General features: G+C 41.1%; 1 protein-coding gene across 2 annotated transcripts in view; it reads left to right on the top strand.

Moving 5' to 3' along the window:
* Positions 1–17239, top strand: part of ITPR2 (inositol 1,4,5-trisphosphate receptor type 2) — a 328286-nt gene that overhangs the window by 130620 nt on the left and 180427 nt on the right. For both annotated transcript variants that reach the window (XM_067559269.1, XM_067559270.1), the window contains exons 22-26: positions 8252–8445; positions 10228–10360; positions 11266–11323; positions 12747–12912; positions 14779–14952. In XM_067559269.1, coding sequence (XP_067415370.1) covers positions 8252–8445; positions 10228–10360; positions 11266–11323; positions 12747–12912; positions 14779–14952 — 725 coding nt within the window. The remainder of the gene's footprint in view (positions 1–8251; positions 8446–10227; positions 10361–11265; positions 11324–12746; positions 12913–14778; positions 14953–17239) is intronic.

The following is a 17239-nucleotide window of genomic DNA, read 5'->3' as shown; positions in this document are numbered from 1 at the left end:
TGAAGTGTGGTTTAATGAAGAAATGAAACATGCTGTTCATTTGTTTATGGTACATTCTGCTGTCTTGGTGAGCAAATTCTGTAGAAAACCTGTAAAAATTAATACCTTCTTTCACAAATGGAGCTATAAGGCTTTATGTTCCTGGCAAATAACATATGGCTTAAGGGCTCGAAATAAAATGTTCCTTTAAGTACTGAAGTGGTGGTGTTATATGTCTCATAAATGGCTGTAGCTTTTCATGCACAAAAATTAAATTATATGAAAAAATGCAGCCAAATCAACAAAGGCAAAGACCTTCAGAGTTAAAGCTGCTAAGGCGCTTTTACTTAATCTCACGGTAACCAGTCATTACAGCACGTGTGGCTCTCTGCCAGAGGACCCCATAGTTCTGGCCAGTGTTACATGCCCTGGGCTGGTGCTATATAAATAAAATTAAAAAAGCTTACACTGAAACAATATTAAGGGTCTCACAGGGATCCACAAAAGCAAGGGCATATGTAAGTCAATTTATCAAAGAAATTGGTATGCACCAGCCTTGTCACTTCATATGGAGTCTCTAACACACCTTATACCACATGCACTGCTTTAGATGAAATAAACAAATGTACTAAGTATGGAAAGATTTTACGTGATTATAAGTCAGAGGAAAACAGGTGAGATTTCATCAAGATAAACAAAAGCCAAATGCATTCTAAACTAAGCTTAACACTTTCAGCAACCTTACATATTCAGATGATTCTCACCACAGGCTAGCTGGTTTGCCTCCAGCTAGGCTCCCCCAGTGATCAGCATTTCATTTGTTTGGTCATGTTTGCAGACGGAGGTGGAAGAGAGAGAGAACAGCAAAATGTCTCCCCTTTTTAACAGGTTCCTTCGCCCCCTCTAGGACCTCACCCCCCGTTTCAGGGTCAGGTGACAAACCGTGTCCATGCATGGTTCCCTCCATGCCCGGAGTCAGTGTGGTCCTTTGACGTCTGGGCCAGTCCTTTGCTCTTGGAATGCTGAGCTGGGTTGGTCTATACAGGTCCTAATTAGAGATGTAAAAATTAGTTTAATCAAGAATCCATTTAAACGTTCTATTTTTAAAACGTTTAAAAGATTAAACGCTTGAGGGGGGGACCCACAATTTGGCAGCTCTTGCTGGGGTGGGGGGGGGGGAGTGTGGAGCCCAGTGCGGGGAGGGGATAGCTGCACCTCCCACTAAGCCCAGCTGCAGCTACCCCTCCTGCTAGGCTCTGCGCCTCCCCCTGCTCACAGGGAGCTAGCCCAGCTGTGGCTATTCCCACCCTCCATGCTGGGCTCCATGCCTCCCCCCATTCAAGGGGAGCCAACCCAGTTGCGGCTACTCCACCCTATGCCTGGCGCTGGGCTATGTGCCTCCCCCGCACTCACGGGGAGCCATCCCAGCTGCGGCTTCCCAGTTGCTGGGCTCCGCGCTTCTCTCTCCTTTCCCCCCGCTCATGGGGAGCCGAGCCCAGCTGCGCCTATCCCCTCTGCGCAGGGCTCCGTGCTCCCAGTTAGCAAGAGCTGCCCAGCTGTTCTCACTGGCGGGGAGCCAGCCCAACTGCCGCTCCCCTCTGTGCCCCCCCCCACCCCCCCAGTTTAAAGGGTAATCAGCTGTTTAAAAAATTTAAACAGCTGATTAGCATTTAAAGGGTTAACCTTTTACATCCTTAGTCCTAATGAGGTACTAATTGCTCTTCAGCAGGGTAGAGTTTTACCTAGCTCTGTCTCAAGCCATGAGATACATTTGGGAATATGACATAGTAAAGCCTCATAACCATGCATGTGACATTGCAACAAACATATTATTATAACAATAAAGTTCAGTACGTCATGAGCCTTCCAAAAACATCTTACATGACATACTTTGCATTAAACAATGCACAATTACCCCGTAAGGGTGTACATGGGGGTGCAGTGTGTCACAAGCAGCCAGAGACTTTCGTCCATTCTTGGAATGGGCCATCTGTCCCCTCTCTGAAGGAAGAAGGATCTTGAAGGGCTTTTGAGTCTTTTGGGATCTTTTGTTACTGGCGTTCAGATGTCCTACAGGGAAAGTTTTTGGGGTAGGAATGGATTGACCAAAAATGTAGAAAATAAGTAATTTCAGGATGATATTCAGAAATTTTTGGATAGAAAAACAGGGATGATATTTGGGCTCATTGGGCAGTTTGTTTATTTATTGATTTCATTTACCCATCCTTTCATCCCAGTCCCTCTCAGTTTGGGTGGGGCTGAGGGGCCGAAGTATGGATTTTCTAAGTAGTACAGGCTGCCAGGTTCTTATCACACTGCAGTGGAAGTGCAGATATCCAGAGGACATAAGCACCATGGCAATACAGCTCAGGATATATTTTCAGGACCTCAATACATTTGGCTGTACAATACTCGGTAACAAAAATGCATTCAGGTGTTGTGAAATAAAGATGTTTCATTGTGAGTATGGTGTTCTGTTTATTTTTATGTGAGCAGTGTTACACATTTGTCTGCAAAACCTCTCATTTGTCCCCCTTGTTTTTAATAAGCTAGACTGATGGGTGTGTTGCCCTTTTACTGGGACAGTTAATGAGCAGTTGTTGGAGTGATTTACCCAAGTGCATTTATCCTCCATCTGATCATTAAACACTAGATTTCTTTAAAATAATCCATCACCCAATAACTCTCATTTAGGCACCTAAATAAAGATTTCCAACAATGTTCAGCACCCAGCAGCTCCCAGTGTTCTTAAGAGGAATTGCTGGGTGCTGAAATCATCTGAAAACTGGGTGGCTTTTTGAAGTGCCTTACTGAGAGCTGAGCACTCTTGAATACCTCGCTCCACCTGTGAGTGCTGGAGCACTTTTGAACCCTATCTTTCTTATTAAAGTCAATGGAAGTTTGACCATTAGCATCAGTGGGAATAGAATCAGTCCCTTTGTGCCTGGTAAGAACAGGAATAGAGAGATCTAACTGGTAGTCCAAAATATTAAATGTAACACCTAGTACTAAGTCTTGTGTTCAGTCAGTGATACTTTAAAAAAAATATCTTCAGCAGTTTTCTATTTACTATCTTTTAGGGTTTAAAATAATAAGGGCTGAATAATGATCCCTTTCCTCAGGCGGACTAGTACCTTTTGCCATGAGTGGTTCCACTGATGTCCAGGGGGCTACTTGGGGAGTAAAAGCACCACTTGCTGTGATAAAAGCATTATAATCTGGCTCCAAGAAATATTTGTGTAGGTATAAGGTGTCAGATAGCCAACCCTGGAGACTGAAGTCCATTCTTTATCCACAGCTTGTTATGGCATGGGGCTGTGAGCTTCCTCACACTAACCAAGTGCCTCATCTACATGTATACTTCATCTTCCATATCAATCCTTCGCCTCACTATTGAAACTGCCCACAAGGGTTCCTAATTGTGCCAGTCCTGATGCTGCATTTGGTGTTCTTGATAATTGTCCACTGGGAACAGAATTGAGGGCAGCACATAGCCATTGGCTGGGAACAATTTTAAGATAAGGCTTGGTTTGCCAGTTCCTTTTCAAGTGGCTTTTCTCTCTGAATATAGTTTTGTCATTTAACTTCCATGCCATATTGCATCGCATCTTGCTGTTTGTTTTTGTTTTGCTCTTAGAATTGTTCAAACTGGTAAATGATTTATCAGGACATATGTTTTATATAGAAAATGAGGTGTCCCATTATCCACCATGTTGATTGCATGTTCTTTATAACTTACTCCTCTGAAATCTCTCTCAACTCAGGGAGGCCACTGTGTTGTCAATCGTGCCAAATTGTATGAGATTGTGTGTCACAGTTTTGTGACAGAAACTGATATTCATTTGCAAGCTGTGATCACTATAATAAAATACAATGAAAAGGAGGTGCACAGTTGTCTTTCCAAAAGATGACAAGCATTTTCTTCCTTCCCCTCCCTCGTTTTAGTATCTGTCAATCTGTGACGTCTCTAAATGAATATCAGAATCTACGTTGATTTTACTCTTTCATTGTACTATGTATTGGTGAATCTCTAATTCCCTGGACATATTCTACAGTAGAATTGTGAAACCATAACAGGATACTCTTGGGGTTCTTGACAGTGCAGCTCTGGAAAAGAGTCTCACAAAATACATTTTATGCTCTCACCTGAGATGCACCTGCTCAGGAACTCTCAGGATTTAGCCAAATTGGTAACAGTGGAAGTGGTAGGTTATTTGATTATTTATCATTGTATTGTGATAGCATCCAGTGCCCCAATGTGTTAGGCACTGTACAAACACATAAGACACAGGCCCTGCCCCCTAGAGCTTACAATCTAAATAGATGAATGAGACAAAAGGTGAGAGGGGAAACAAAAGCAGAAATGTGTAGTGACTAGCTAGAACTAGAACACAGGTCCCTATCCACTGCACCATGCTGATTGTATGTAAGAAATCTGAAGTACATAACTATCCCTGGTTCAGACTTTCTATACATTCCTTCATCCTTCTAAGGCAGGTAGATACACTGAGTGCCATGTAGATTACTGTGTTTAAGCCTCTTAGAGGAGACCTCTAAAATCAAGTTTCTGCCTACTCTTCATGGATATTCCTAAAAGTACTGGTTCCTCTGAGTGTCTTATGCAACATCTGGCTGCCCCATTGCTGTGTGCTGTATGTACTTGTTGACTATCATCCACCCCGAGAGGTAGTTGCATTTCATTGGTGGTCTGCATATATAGCTTGTGAAGTATTTTTGGTTCTTTCAGATTGAAAATTATAATTAATTGTTCTAACTGCAATTTCAGTGTCACTCCAGGAATTTTCTCCCCAAAACCTGCTGTGTGTTAATTTAAAATATAATTGCCAATATCTTGCAGTTTGTGAAGATGTTGTATGAGATTGATTTGCCTGTTACTCCCTGCCTTAACGGTGCTGATGACAAAAAGAAAACTATATCAGTAAAGAGGATCTTAACCCATTGCAGCTATAAATACTAAAATTGATTAGGCAGTCTTTTTTCCACTAAAAACCTTTTCCTGCTGTATTAATGAAATGCAATTGAAAATGACAGTAGAAATAAGGAGGACCTTAACTTTCTTTAGCTGATCTTCTTCTAGCTATTTATTTCAGTCAGACAAGGGTTGATGTTCAAGGAACGTTTGGACGGAAGGAGGTAAACTTCTGAATCTAGTATAATTTTTCCTTTATTATAGGTTCAGTTGTGAAACTGCCTTGCATATCCCCCTTATTCTCTTGCACTTCCTACCTCCGTCACTAGTCTGTGTGCCAGGGGCAAGGGACAGAGCAACCACTTTTATTTTCCCTTTGGAGGTACTTTTACAGTCCCCCTCACTGTAGTATCTGAGCGCCTCACAATCTTTAATATATTTATCCTCACTTTTCAAATGGGGGAACAGAAGGAAAGAGAGGCTAATTGATTTGCCCAAGGTCACACAGGAAGCCTGACAGAGCAGGAATTGTACTTGGCTCTCTCATGTCCCAGACTGTCATCCTAATCATTGCACCACCCTTTTGTCAGACCTCTGCGGGGCCTCTTCTCCTCTTCCACATGGGTGGGTGACAAGGGAGTGAGCAGAGGTGGGGATTGGACATAATTTTGACTTTGTTCCCCCCGGAACCTACGGAGCAACACAGCTGAGGTGTTGCAGATGGGGAAGTGATTACTCTTCACTCTGGAGCAAGAGGGGAACCAGCCCATACTGTGACTGAGTGTCCACTGATCAGCTCCTGAGACAGTGCGACTATACATTGCCCCTGCTCATAGCTTGTGAAAAAACAAAGTCTAACCGTCTATTGCACAGTACCTGGGCCATTGCTCTTTGAGTGGGATTTATCTGAGAGAGGTTGGAATGGCTGAAATGTACAGGGAATTTCCAAACTGAAATTGCAGATGTGTATAATGAATGCCTACATCTGGTAGACCCATTCCTGAGAGGAGTGCTGGGTGCTTGCAACTCGCATTGAAGTCAATTAAAAGGACCTCTCAAGATTTGCTTTATTAGAAGGAAATTGTGATTTACGTAAAAATCTAGACGATTATCTTCTTGTCACTTAACATTTATGGGGCCTGGTTCTCCACTCCGTTATACCATTTGTATTGTGCTGTAACTCCATTGACTCCTTTTATATAGAATTCATTAATTTTCCAGATACCAATGAACTTGCTGAATACACACCAGGACCCACTGATGAATGGAGTTCTGAAATCTCCATTGCTAATTGGGAAAATTTTAACCTCCATTTATACATTTTTCAAGTAAATATTACAGGCCACCAAGGAGCAATGCAGTCCAGTGATCTTGACCTGTGGCCTTTATTTTTATTGTTGCTCTGTTTCTTAAACCAAGGGGACACATAATAACCCTACACCTGCACTTTACTGTCAGCAGACTATGCAGCTGAAAGGACAGGGTGTTATGAATGAGATTCTGTTTCGCAAATCAGTGGTAAATACTATATAAAAAAACCCCACATCTTAAATAGCGCCACTTCAAAGGTCAAGGGGAACTAATTGTCTTTGTAAGCCTGTTTTACACTAATGTAACTACATTGTAATCAATGCAGATAAACATTGTTAAGCGCTTTGGGGGAGAGGTGATTCTAGTTTCAAGTTTCATGCAGTTTAAAGATCTGTTCTGCCAGATACGCAATTCCAGCACCATGCAGTAGCCAGGAGGCTATTTGGAAAGAATTTATTACCTTGTTTATGTGTAGACAGTTAGAAGTGTAGACACTGCCTGGGTATGACCCTGACGTTAGGATTTAGTCTTCAGTCTGATATCCAGTGCTTTTCTTCCTAGCATCATGCAAAAAAGTCAGAATGATTTTTCCCCCCCCTTTATTTGTATGGACGTGAAGGGGTATTTTTAAAAGCCCAATTGAGACAGATTGCACACCAGACTGAATGCTGAAGGGTACCTGGAACATGAAACTAATGTCTTGTTCACTTTGAAAAAACAAGTTCGTTCTTTCTTCTTTTTAAGTCTAAGGCAGGGTTAAAGGCCCCCTTTTTCCTCACACACAATACTCAAACTCAATGAATGGTGGCAAAAACTTAAGGGGAGGATACTGTTAGCAAAATATAATATGACATTGACTATTTGCAGCAGATTATAGAGAAAGGAGGGTGTTGCAGTTGCCTGATGATTAAAATGTACAGAAGACATTCAAGGAACTTCTTAACCTTTCCCCTGGCAAATTATATCTTCTCTTCAGGCCTTTGGTTTGCTTTTTCATACTCTTGGTATTCCCACTTACCGTTATCTCTGCTTAAAGGTGGGAATCTCTTTCCACCACCGTTTCATCATTGTGCTCCATTAGTTCATATCTGTGGGTTACGAGTTGTGAAAAGACTAATTCCCACTGGTCGGGGCCATTATGTCCTTGTCTGAAGCAAGACTCAAATTCCTCCTCCTTTTTTCTCCTTCCCCTCTCCCCATCTTAAAATGAAGATTGCCATTCATTCATAGAACTGCTGCTCATGTCAAAATTCAAAGTAAAAGAAGAACAGCACAGTTTGTGTGAACAAACAGTATCCTCATGTGGAGTTTGATCTGACTCCCAGCAGAGTCAGTAGAATTGAGAATTGAACTGAGCCCTTAGGGCTAGACTGAACTGGAAAGCTTAGCTCTGAGGAGAGTGAGTTTCTTCCTAGGAGGGGCTTGGGCAAGGAACTGTAACTCTAGAGAACATTTTGATATCCAGGTCAGGCCACACAGTCTGTCCCTCTCCCAGGATTTTTCTGACGTGGGAAGATTGAGCAAATGGGGATGAAGTGTGGGCAAATCTTAGTTTGTGAGAATGTGGTGGCTTTTGCGGTTTGAACATTGGTAATTCTACAATTCTATCATCAAAACCACTATCCCAATCAGAAACTTTTGTGGAAAAGCTTCAAGGGGAAGCCAGCAATGGGAGATGGCATGGAAACTGAACTATGCACTCTTCTCCAGAGGTGTCGCCTGCAGTGCAAGGTTATGAACACATTGATGGGGGTGATGAGTTTTTGGGAAGCCTTGTCTCCCGTCCCTTCTGTTGGCCTGCAAGCATGTCCTCTATAGAAAGGTGATGTGGCAGGTTTATTTTGGCTCCAAAACCATATGTATTTTGACTTAACTCTTCCCTCCTCTGCAGCTTTATCTTTAAAGAGAGAATTTAGTCATTAGTAGATTTATTAAGATTGTTGGGGTGTTTTTGCCACATGAGGATTGTGTATATATATGTGTGGTTTTGAAAGCAAGTTTGAACAAATTTGATTTTTTTTAAATACATAGGAAACAATGTTATGAGGACCATCCATGGTGTGGGAGAGATGATGACGCAAATGGTACTGAGCAGAGGATCGATCTTTCCCATCAGTGTACCTGATGTACAGCCACGCATCCTCCCAAGCAAGCAGGCCAGCACCCCAGAGAGTGAGGACGTGACTGTGATGGACACCAAATTAAAAATCATTGAGATTTTACAGGTAAAAACCAAGAGGGAAAATTACAAGCAGCTAGTTAAATTAAATCTATTTCTTTATTCACTGAGGATCAAATTCTGCCACCAAATCTTTCTCGCACTGAGGAGTACTTTATTCGAACAGTCACACCCCAGCATGGAGAAGGGTAGTCCTTAGTGTCCGTCAGGGTGGCAGAATCTGGCCCTTAAAACTATCCCAGAAATAGCCTCTAGAGACAAAGGATATGTTTCTAGATTCACTTACGTTAGTTTTGCGTCAGTATAATTTCATTGACTTCAGTAGTTATTCCACATTTACACTAGTATAATTAAGAACAGAACTGAGTCCAGACACCCTGAAGAAATGCAGGGCCATACATTCTGGAAGCCCTCTGTTCATTGGTGGAACTGAGAACAGAATTTAGGCCGGTGTCATTTTATCCTAGCCCTCCATGAGGTACGTAACACTAGCATATGTCTGTAGGATTCTCACCTTGTTCTGCTGTAAGTTATGTGCCACACAGAGTCTATTATTCTGTGTATCAGCTCCCACGTTCTGTAGGCACGCACACTCTGTAGGCGTTTTTCAGCATTTTTTTTTGTAAATTCTGCTATCTGTTGATACAATTTGTCACTTTTGAAGCTTTCCATTTGTACTGAATGTTTATGAAGTACGCCTTTTTATATTTCCTTAATTATAAGTTGCTGAAAGACTAGCAATTGTTAGGTTATGCTTACTGTAGCATGCATTTGTTCCAAAGGTGATACACTGCATATTTCAGGGCTGATAAATGAATATGGGGTGGCGCAAAACTGCACTATCTTAGGAAGAGCCCTGGGAAGGTATTACTATTACTTCCTTGCTCTTTTCTTGTTCTGAGAGGGGTAGTAGGCTATGAGACTGCTTTTGGGTTCCAACTTATTTTCCTTTCACACCTGGCCAGCTCTGTCGGGTGGCACTTAAACCGTGGCTCTGCGCTCCCAACTTCTTCCTATCTGCTGCCCACCTATATGCTCACAGGAGAAAGAATCAGTGAGGCAGTCCCTCTTGCCCCTTCTGCACCCTAGCCTCCATCCGAGCAGATCTAACGCAGACCCACATGGAGTTGGAGAGGCCTTACTCTCCACTTACTCTCTGTCATGGCTATGTAACAGGGCTCAATCTTGTCATATATACTTCTGTGTTAACCTTTCCCCACCCCCCTGCTTTATACCACAATACAGGCACAATGAGGGTTAAGCACACACAACAGAGGGGGGAAAATGTTTATGGGTCCAAATCCTGCTGCCCTTTCTCACTTGAATATTCTCCCAGAGCCAGCTTCTGATCATAGTTACCCTGGTGTAAATCCAATGAGCAAGTTCTCTTTGTTTTAAAAATATAAACCTGAGAAATAATTCTTTGTTGTCTTTAGGTTTATATTAACCACAAAGTATCCGCAAAAAGCAAACACTGGCCAGGGTATCACCACAGCTATTTCGCACTGAAAGATAAATGATTTGGCCTCAATGTTTCCATGCAGCTTTGGAATAGTCATCTGGTGCAAGGGCCAAATCCCCGAGCCCTTGAAGAAGTCTGAACTGACTTCGATATTCAGAGTGAGGGAGGTGCAGCCTAAATGTCTCAGTAGGGTGTGGGAAGCCAGTCTCAGGAAAGCAATCACAAAAGTTTTCATTTGAAAAACATAGCTGTTTTTATGTTCAGTAATGGACCTGAGACCACTTAAAATTAGCTCTCCTCTCCTCCCCCATCACAAAATAGGTTATCAACTAAAAAACTATCTTATTTTAAACGCTTGTCTTGTAGTTTATCCTTAGTGTTAGACTGGACTATAGAATATCCTACATGCTGTCTATCTATAAGAAAGAATTTGGAGAAAACATTGAGACTGTTGATGGCTCCACGATCTGTCCACCAGACACACCAGGGATTGCCTCAGGTAACTGTTGCTATTATATGGCAGGTTTATTGTTGCAGTAATTTTAGTAGGCAATTAACTAAATTACTTTAAAAAGATACACATCACTCCAAATTGAAAGGTAGATGGGTCCCCACGGATAATGGATATTTGCTGGTCATTTAATTGTTCAGTAATTAAAATTTGATTTGGTTTTCCTCTGATCGTGATTTTATTATTCATTTGTACAATTCCCAAAGGTTTGCTACATGAAATAACAAATGAGGGTGAGAATGGACCATGGAGGATGGAGTGGGGATGGATAAAGTTTACATATTGCTTTGTTTTTCTTTCTCATGTCTTGTGTGCCTTATGGCAAAACTGAGATTTTCAGAGGGATTTAAATAGGGTCAGGAATGATTACCCAGTTTTCAAAGCATGTTTACAGGTAGGATGGTGGCATGGAAGAAAGCCCAGAACTGTCTGTGAGGAGATGAGAAAAGGGTATTCTGGTTTTGCTGGTAGAGCAAAGGGGACGGGTGCAGAAGGAACTGCAATTAACAGTAATTCTTTGGCAGGTTTGTGTCATTGCTGGTTTTGGGGGTTGGTTACATCAAAGAAAATTATGAAAGACGCAGCTTGCAAACGCTTTGGGAGCATGGACCTTCTTTATGTTCTGTGTTTGTACAGCGCCTAGCACAAGGGGGTTCTGGTACATGACTGGGGATCCTAGATGCTTCTGCAATACAAATAGTCAGAATAATTGGGGCCTGATCCCTTCTTCCTTATTATGGCAAGATTCCCACTGACTGCTCCAAATGGCATTTTGCCTGGCTAAGGAGTATGTAGTTGGGGCTTCAGTTTGTTGCACGTACTTAAACAGAAACAACAGTTTACCTGTGGAAACTAAATTATGGTCCTTTTTATTTATTTTTTTCTTTTTGCAGCAATTGTTCCTGACATAGATGAAATTGCAGCTCAGGCCGAGACCATGTTTGCTGGCAGGTATACTCTCTGAAGGTTATGCTTCTGTGTGTATGTGTCCAATAACACACAACATCTTTCTATCAGATTTTTATTTCTACTTGACAATTTCTGTTTATTTTTTGTGTAACCTCCTCTCCCTTCCTCTCCTTTTACTAGTTCCTGTTGCCACATAGCATGATCTCAGACAAAGGAGGTGTTGGGGCCAGTAGCTTCCACTGCAGCACAGATTTTAGACGTGGGCCAGTGCCATGAAGTTGAGATTTGGGTTTCCAAACACCCTGAAGTTCAAGTGTGTATGGATCTAGTTTGGCCAGTTTGGGGATGGAGTGTCTAATCCAAATCCCACAAGGTCAGGAGGATTTGGATTCAGGTTTTTGGCTGGTCTCCAGCTCTAGTTGGTTTGTCTACATTGTAAAGTTAAACTGGTATAAGGGAAGGTGTTGATTTGAAGCACTATACCGGTATAACTGCCTGCATGGGTACTCTCATTCCACTGTAAGAGTGCCTTTTTCTGATTTAGTTTCTTCACTTAAGAAGTGGCTTAAACTAAACCAAAAAAAGCCACTCCTTACTCTGGAATAAGAACATCCACATAGAGGAGTTATCCCCGTATAACTATATCAGTTTAGCTCCGCTGGTACACATGTACCAGTATAACTGGAAACATTTCCTGTGTAGACAAGCCCTTAGACGCTAAAGATTTTCCAAGAACTCAGGACATGGGGGGAAAGATGTCTGAGATAGGTGTTCTGCACTTTCATCACTGAGTATGTCCCCTATGTGTTCTCAGTCTTTGCCAGCAAGAGGAATATTTCCAGTCCTGTCCCTGAACTCCCATAATGAAAAACAACACACAACCCTGGTGTGGCTCTTGGTACCTGCATCTTTAAATTGAACACTAAGAGTGAATGGCTTCTTGGAAACATTATTTCTGCTTTGATATGCTAAGTGTAAATCTGCTTTCGGTCCTTCCAGATTATAAATATGATTCCAGAACTATGATGTCTCTGGCAATTTTTATTGTTTTTTAGTTCATTTTTCTTAAATGAAATTTTAATAGTTGCTGAAAGGGGAAGGAATGAAAAGGACAGGGCCAAATTCATCTCTTGTAACTCCATTGACTTCAGTGGGCTTGTACCAGGGATGAATTTGTCACCATATGTCCAAGATGTAAATTAATGTGTTTGCAAAATGGAGTTTAATCACAGTGTTTGATGCATTTCATATGTATTTACTTTAGCCAGTACTGTCCTTTCTGTTACAAGCATCAAACAGCCATAAAGAAAATATCACTGGCATTGAAGCCCCCATAAAACGAGTTAAAATGGGGAGTGGTTTTTAATTTATCTTAGTTTGTCCTGTTCGGTTTTAAGAGATCCATCAAAGTGTGCGTGTGCGTTTGTGTGTGCCACAGGGTTTTAACTTCTTTGGTTTTTTGCAGAAAAGAAAAAAATCCAGTGCAGCTTGATGATGAGGGGGGCAGAACATTTCTACGAGTCCTCATTCACCTTATCATGCATGACTACCCTCCTTTGCTATCAGGGGCCCTACAGCTGCTATTTAAGCACTTCAGCCAAAGAGCAGAAGTTTTACAAGCATTTAAACAGGTACAGGTGCAGTGGTGTTCCATGAAATGTACTGTGTGGGAAGAAGAAAGTCTTTCCGAAGTTTAGTAGTCTCACTTAAATTGCCAATCACAGTAATGGAATGTCCCTTCCTTATAATTGAAGGTCCGAATTCAGCCCCCTTGCTCCATGGGAGCTGCACATACCCAGCTGCACATCAGTGAGCCAGACTCAAGGTGTCTTGAGATGAAGGTGAAACTCAGACACCTAGAATCGGAGCTGCTGTTTAAATGAGTGACTTGCCCAAGGTTACAAAGAAAAGAAATTGAATAGTAGAGCCAGGCATAGTACTCAGCTGTTTTTCTGTCTACTAGATAACACCTCCACTTCTGTAAAAGTATTTTATGTGTTAATAGACTAGGGTTAAGAAACTTGATGTAATGGGGTTAGATAATAGAGAACTCTCTTTATTATGGTGACCTATAACTTACTTTCTGAGATCTTTTGATGCTTATTTCAGGAGTTCACTAGCATGTTGCCATCTCATTATGTAAAAGGTGGAGGTTTTTCTTGTCTAAAACTAGACAAATGATAAGTAGTTGGAAAGTCTTTGTTGTAATACTTTTGTGGAGTTGCATAATGGCCTCCCACCAGGACATTAAAGTGGGACCATGCTGATTAGGTGCATAAATAGCTGCTACTCCCAGGTAAGTGAGAGTTGCATACCTAACATGTTTTTTATAAAGGAAGGAAAAGTCTAATTGGCAAATAAACCAAAAGGGCTATAGAGAAAGTAGAATATGAATATGTGTACCAACAGCACTCATCAATCTGTAGGATAACAAGGCACTACACTGTTAAACAAGAAGCATATGGGAACTTTAAGATTATATTATAAAATAGGGACTATTTGTCTGTGAACAGCAATTTAAAAAAATGTATCAATGTTCTTATCTGCCATGTGACAATGTTAACATGATGTGGCATTTTCTTTTACACCAGTTTTGATTTCTTACTGGTTGTTATTGGGTTACTACAAGGATCATGGTTAGGTCAAATTTTGTTTAATCTCTTCATTAATAATTTAGGAGAAGGCTCAAACAGCATGATAAGGAACTGTAAAGATCATACTAAATTTGGAGGAGTTATGCACAACAATGAGCAGAAAGAAAGATTAGATATACGGGCAGGAAATGAAAAAACAGATTCATCTTGGAAAAATGCAAGCTATGATGGCTCAGGGTAAATGACATGAGACCTGTCAAGCATCAATGATGAAAGAGACTTAGGTGTGTTTCCCTATAGCTGGTAATGAAAATTAGGTCATGTATTGTGGGTTTTTTTTCTATTTTTAGTCAAAATGTTGATGAAATTTATAATTTGAAATTTCAATCATTGGAAAATGTTGACTATCTCTGCAGTTCACATTTGGATCTCTTGATTTCTTGTAATATCAGTTTGTCTTTCCATGAAATATTGTTTACATGGGATAAACTGTTTCTTACTATATTATTTCAATACCAGAAGGACTATCCTAATGTCGCCATTTGCTCTGCCTTAGATCTCAGGGATTTATAGACAGGATTTATAGATTGTTTATATTGCATGCATTTTGCAGTGTGATGATAAAGGAGGCAGAATGTTTTAAACATTGTAACCATTTTGCTTTGGTCAAAACAGAGTCTTCAGTGGCATTACTTCAGTTTGACTTAAGTATGTGATTAAGGGCTATGTTGAATTGGGGCTAAAGGGATTAAGGATGGAAAATTTCAGTTCAAAAGACGACGATTTCATAAGGCTATGAGAGCGTGAAAACAGGCCATTAAAATGGAAAGCATTAAGCAAACTTGAGTGTAGAGGCTGTGGCTGGTTCTGCTGTAATATAAATGTGGATTACTGTATTTTCAGGTCCAGTTATTGGTGTCTAATCAGGATGTGGACAACTACAAGCAAATCAAAGCTGATCTAGACCAGCTACGACTGACTGTAGAAAAATCTGAACTGTGGGTCGAAAAGAGCAGCGGCTATGAGAGTGGGGAGCTAGGTGACAGTCAGGTGAAAGGGGGTGAAGAACCAATAGAGGTATGTCTTTAAAGTTTTAGGCCACCCATGTTGTTTCATGTTAAAATATACACAAACAAAAAATTTGTTTAATGCACACAAACTTTCTATAGCCTTATTAAATTAGAAATCTAAATTGTGCTGCTAGCGAGCAGGTGATATCCAAAATGCAGGGTAAGCTTTAGTATTAAAAAGGGAAAAAGACAAAACCAAAGGTGCTTTTCTAGGAGTTCTCAGTATTCTCCCCAGCTATGTTTAATAATAGCTATATTATCTCACAAAGAGAGAGTCTCTCCGACAGTCTGGTCCAGCAGGGGAGCCACAGATCTGTTTGTGACATCACTCTGTTGCCGTGGAGGTAATTCAGAGGTCACACATTTGCTATGACTTAATTGTAGGCTTGAATAGAAAGGGAAGGATAGACTTTTCTCTGTGCTACTGCAGGCATTGGATCACTGTGTAGCCAACTCCAGACTTTCAAAAAATTGAGTCAGACCTCCAAAATCATAAGAGAAGCTTAACAATCATGCCATTTTTCTTTTGAAAAAAAGGGTTGCTTTTCATTTGCTGTCTTGTTTCTGAACCTTTATGGTGCACTCAGATCATGTTTTCAAGCTTTTCTCTATAGAGAATGGAGAGCTAGAAACTTATTCGTTTTTAAAATGGAAGCTGAGAGTCTTCTGTGATCACGTGACTTCTGGAGCTGGGGCCTCAAGAAACATAGCAAATATTATGAGACTCACAATAAAATGATGAGAGTTGGTGACATTTGGGATATAGAAGAAAGGATTGCTGCCTCGGTAGTGCCGTTATGACCTTGTCCATGGGAGGCCCTCTGTGCGGGTCTTGATTTGAAGCTGGAGAGGGGACAGAGCTGGAAGTACAACTGTTCTCCATGATATTACTTCCCCCATATTCCCTTCCACTATAGAGCATCCCCCAACAGGAAATAACGGGTCTAGTGGCCAGCAACAGAACTTTTGGCAGCATGGCTGGTACTCCTGCAAGAGCTGTGCCTCCAGTGGGCTGGGAACAACTAGGAGCTACCTAGCAAGGACATGGCCATTGCAGATCTCAAGGAGATCCTCTTTTTTTTTTTTTTTTTTTTAAAGCTGGGGAAGAGCTGGATCCTTTGTTGCTTCCATAGGGGGAAATACCCAGCGCTCTAGGGAAAAATTCCTAGGAAACTGCCTGGGTGCAAATTTTTCCTGATGTAACCCAGCTGAAGTTAAGGGAGTTACCCCAGGGAAGAATCTGGGCCCTATGAGTTCAGACTTGTGGAATTTCCTATCTCCTACTTAGCTGAACCCGTGTAGGGAAGAAAATGGCCCTTTAATGAGTGGGAACAGTAATGGGCAAATGAGGCTGAAAAACGACCAGAATGTTTCAACTTTTTTCCCCAAGTATGTTAATTTTTTGTGTAATGAGATCCTTGATTCTTGCAAATAACCTTACAGGCAAATTCCTTGGTAAGCTGAGTGCAAACAAACAGCATGTGTTTTAATATGGCCAAATGTAAAGTTGTACATATACGAACAAGAACGCAAGCTGTACTTGTAAGATGAAGGATTCTATTCTGGGAAGCAGTGACTGAAAAAGATCTGGAGGTCATAGTGAATAATCAGATGAACTTGAGCTCTGTGATATCCCTCAGGGTACAGTCTGGACTGTTGAACCTCTTTGTCCCTTTAACTCTCTAGCCCAGGGTGCCTTTTACATTGGTTTGCTGGTGAAAAGCAGCCTTTCCAGGATCTGCTCACACACATCCATTAGCATGTAAAGTCACTCCCGGCAAAGTTACGTGAATGCTTTCCCAGCCACCCATGAACTACATACTGGGTGACACCCGCAAATTCTTAGGCCTAGCTTTGCACCCTGTGAAACATGCATCTTGTACTGTCCCTCATACTACTGAACAATGCAAGCTCATTAATAGTCTATTATTTCATCAAAGGAAATGATTATGCACAAGCTTTTGTTAACCTTAGTAGAGATTCCCCAAAGACTTCAACCAAAACATTCTGGTTTAGATAAAACAGTAAAACAAGTTTATTAACTAGAGAGAGAGAGATTTTAAGTGATTATAAGTGATAAGACATAAAGGTCAGATTTAGTTACAAAAGAAATACAGTCAAGGATAAACACGCAAGCTATTTCCTAAGCTTTATTATGCTAAATAAGATTTGAAAGCAAAAAGGTTTCTCTCACCCAAAAAACTTTCAGCAGTCCATGCTAACTGGAAAGCCTTCCAATTAGTAGCATCATTGGACTGGGGGGAAGAGTCCTGTTGTCTTTCAAGCGATCTCTC

Source organism: Emydura macquarii, unplaced genomic scaffold (assembly GCF_026122565.2).
Source record: "Emydura macquarii macquarii isolate MOO-44397 ecotype Brisbane River unplaced genomic scaffold, CSIRO-AGI_Emac_v2 contig_2205, whole genome shotgun sequence".
NCBI classification, from domain to species: domain Eukaryota; kingdom Metazoa; phylum Chordata; order Testudines; family Chelidae; genus Emydura; species Emydura macquarii.
This window is presented reverse-complemented; position numbering and strand designations above follow the sequence as displayed.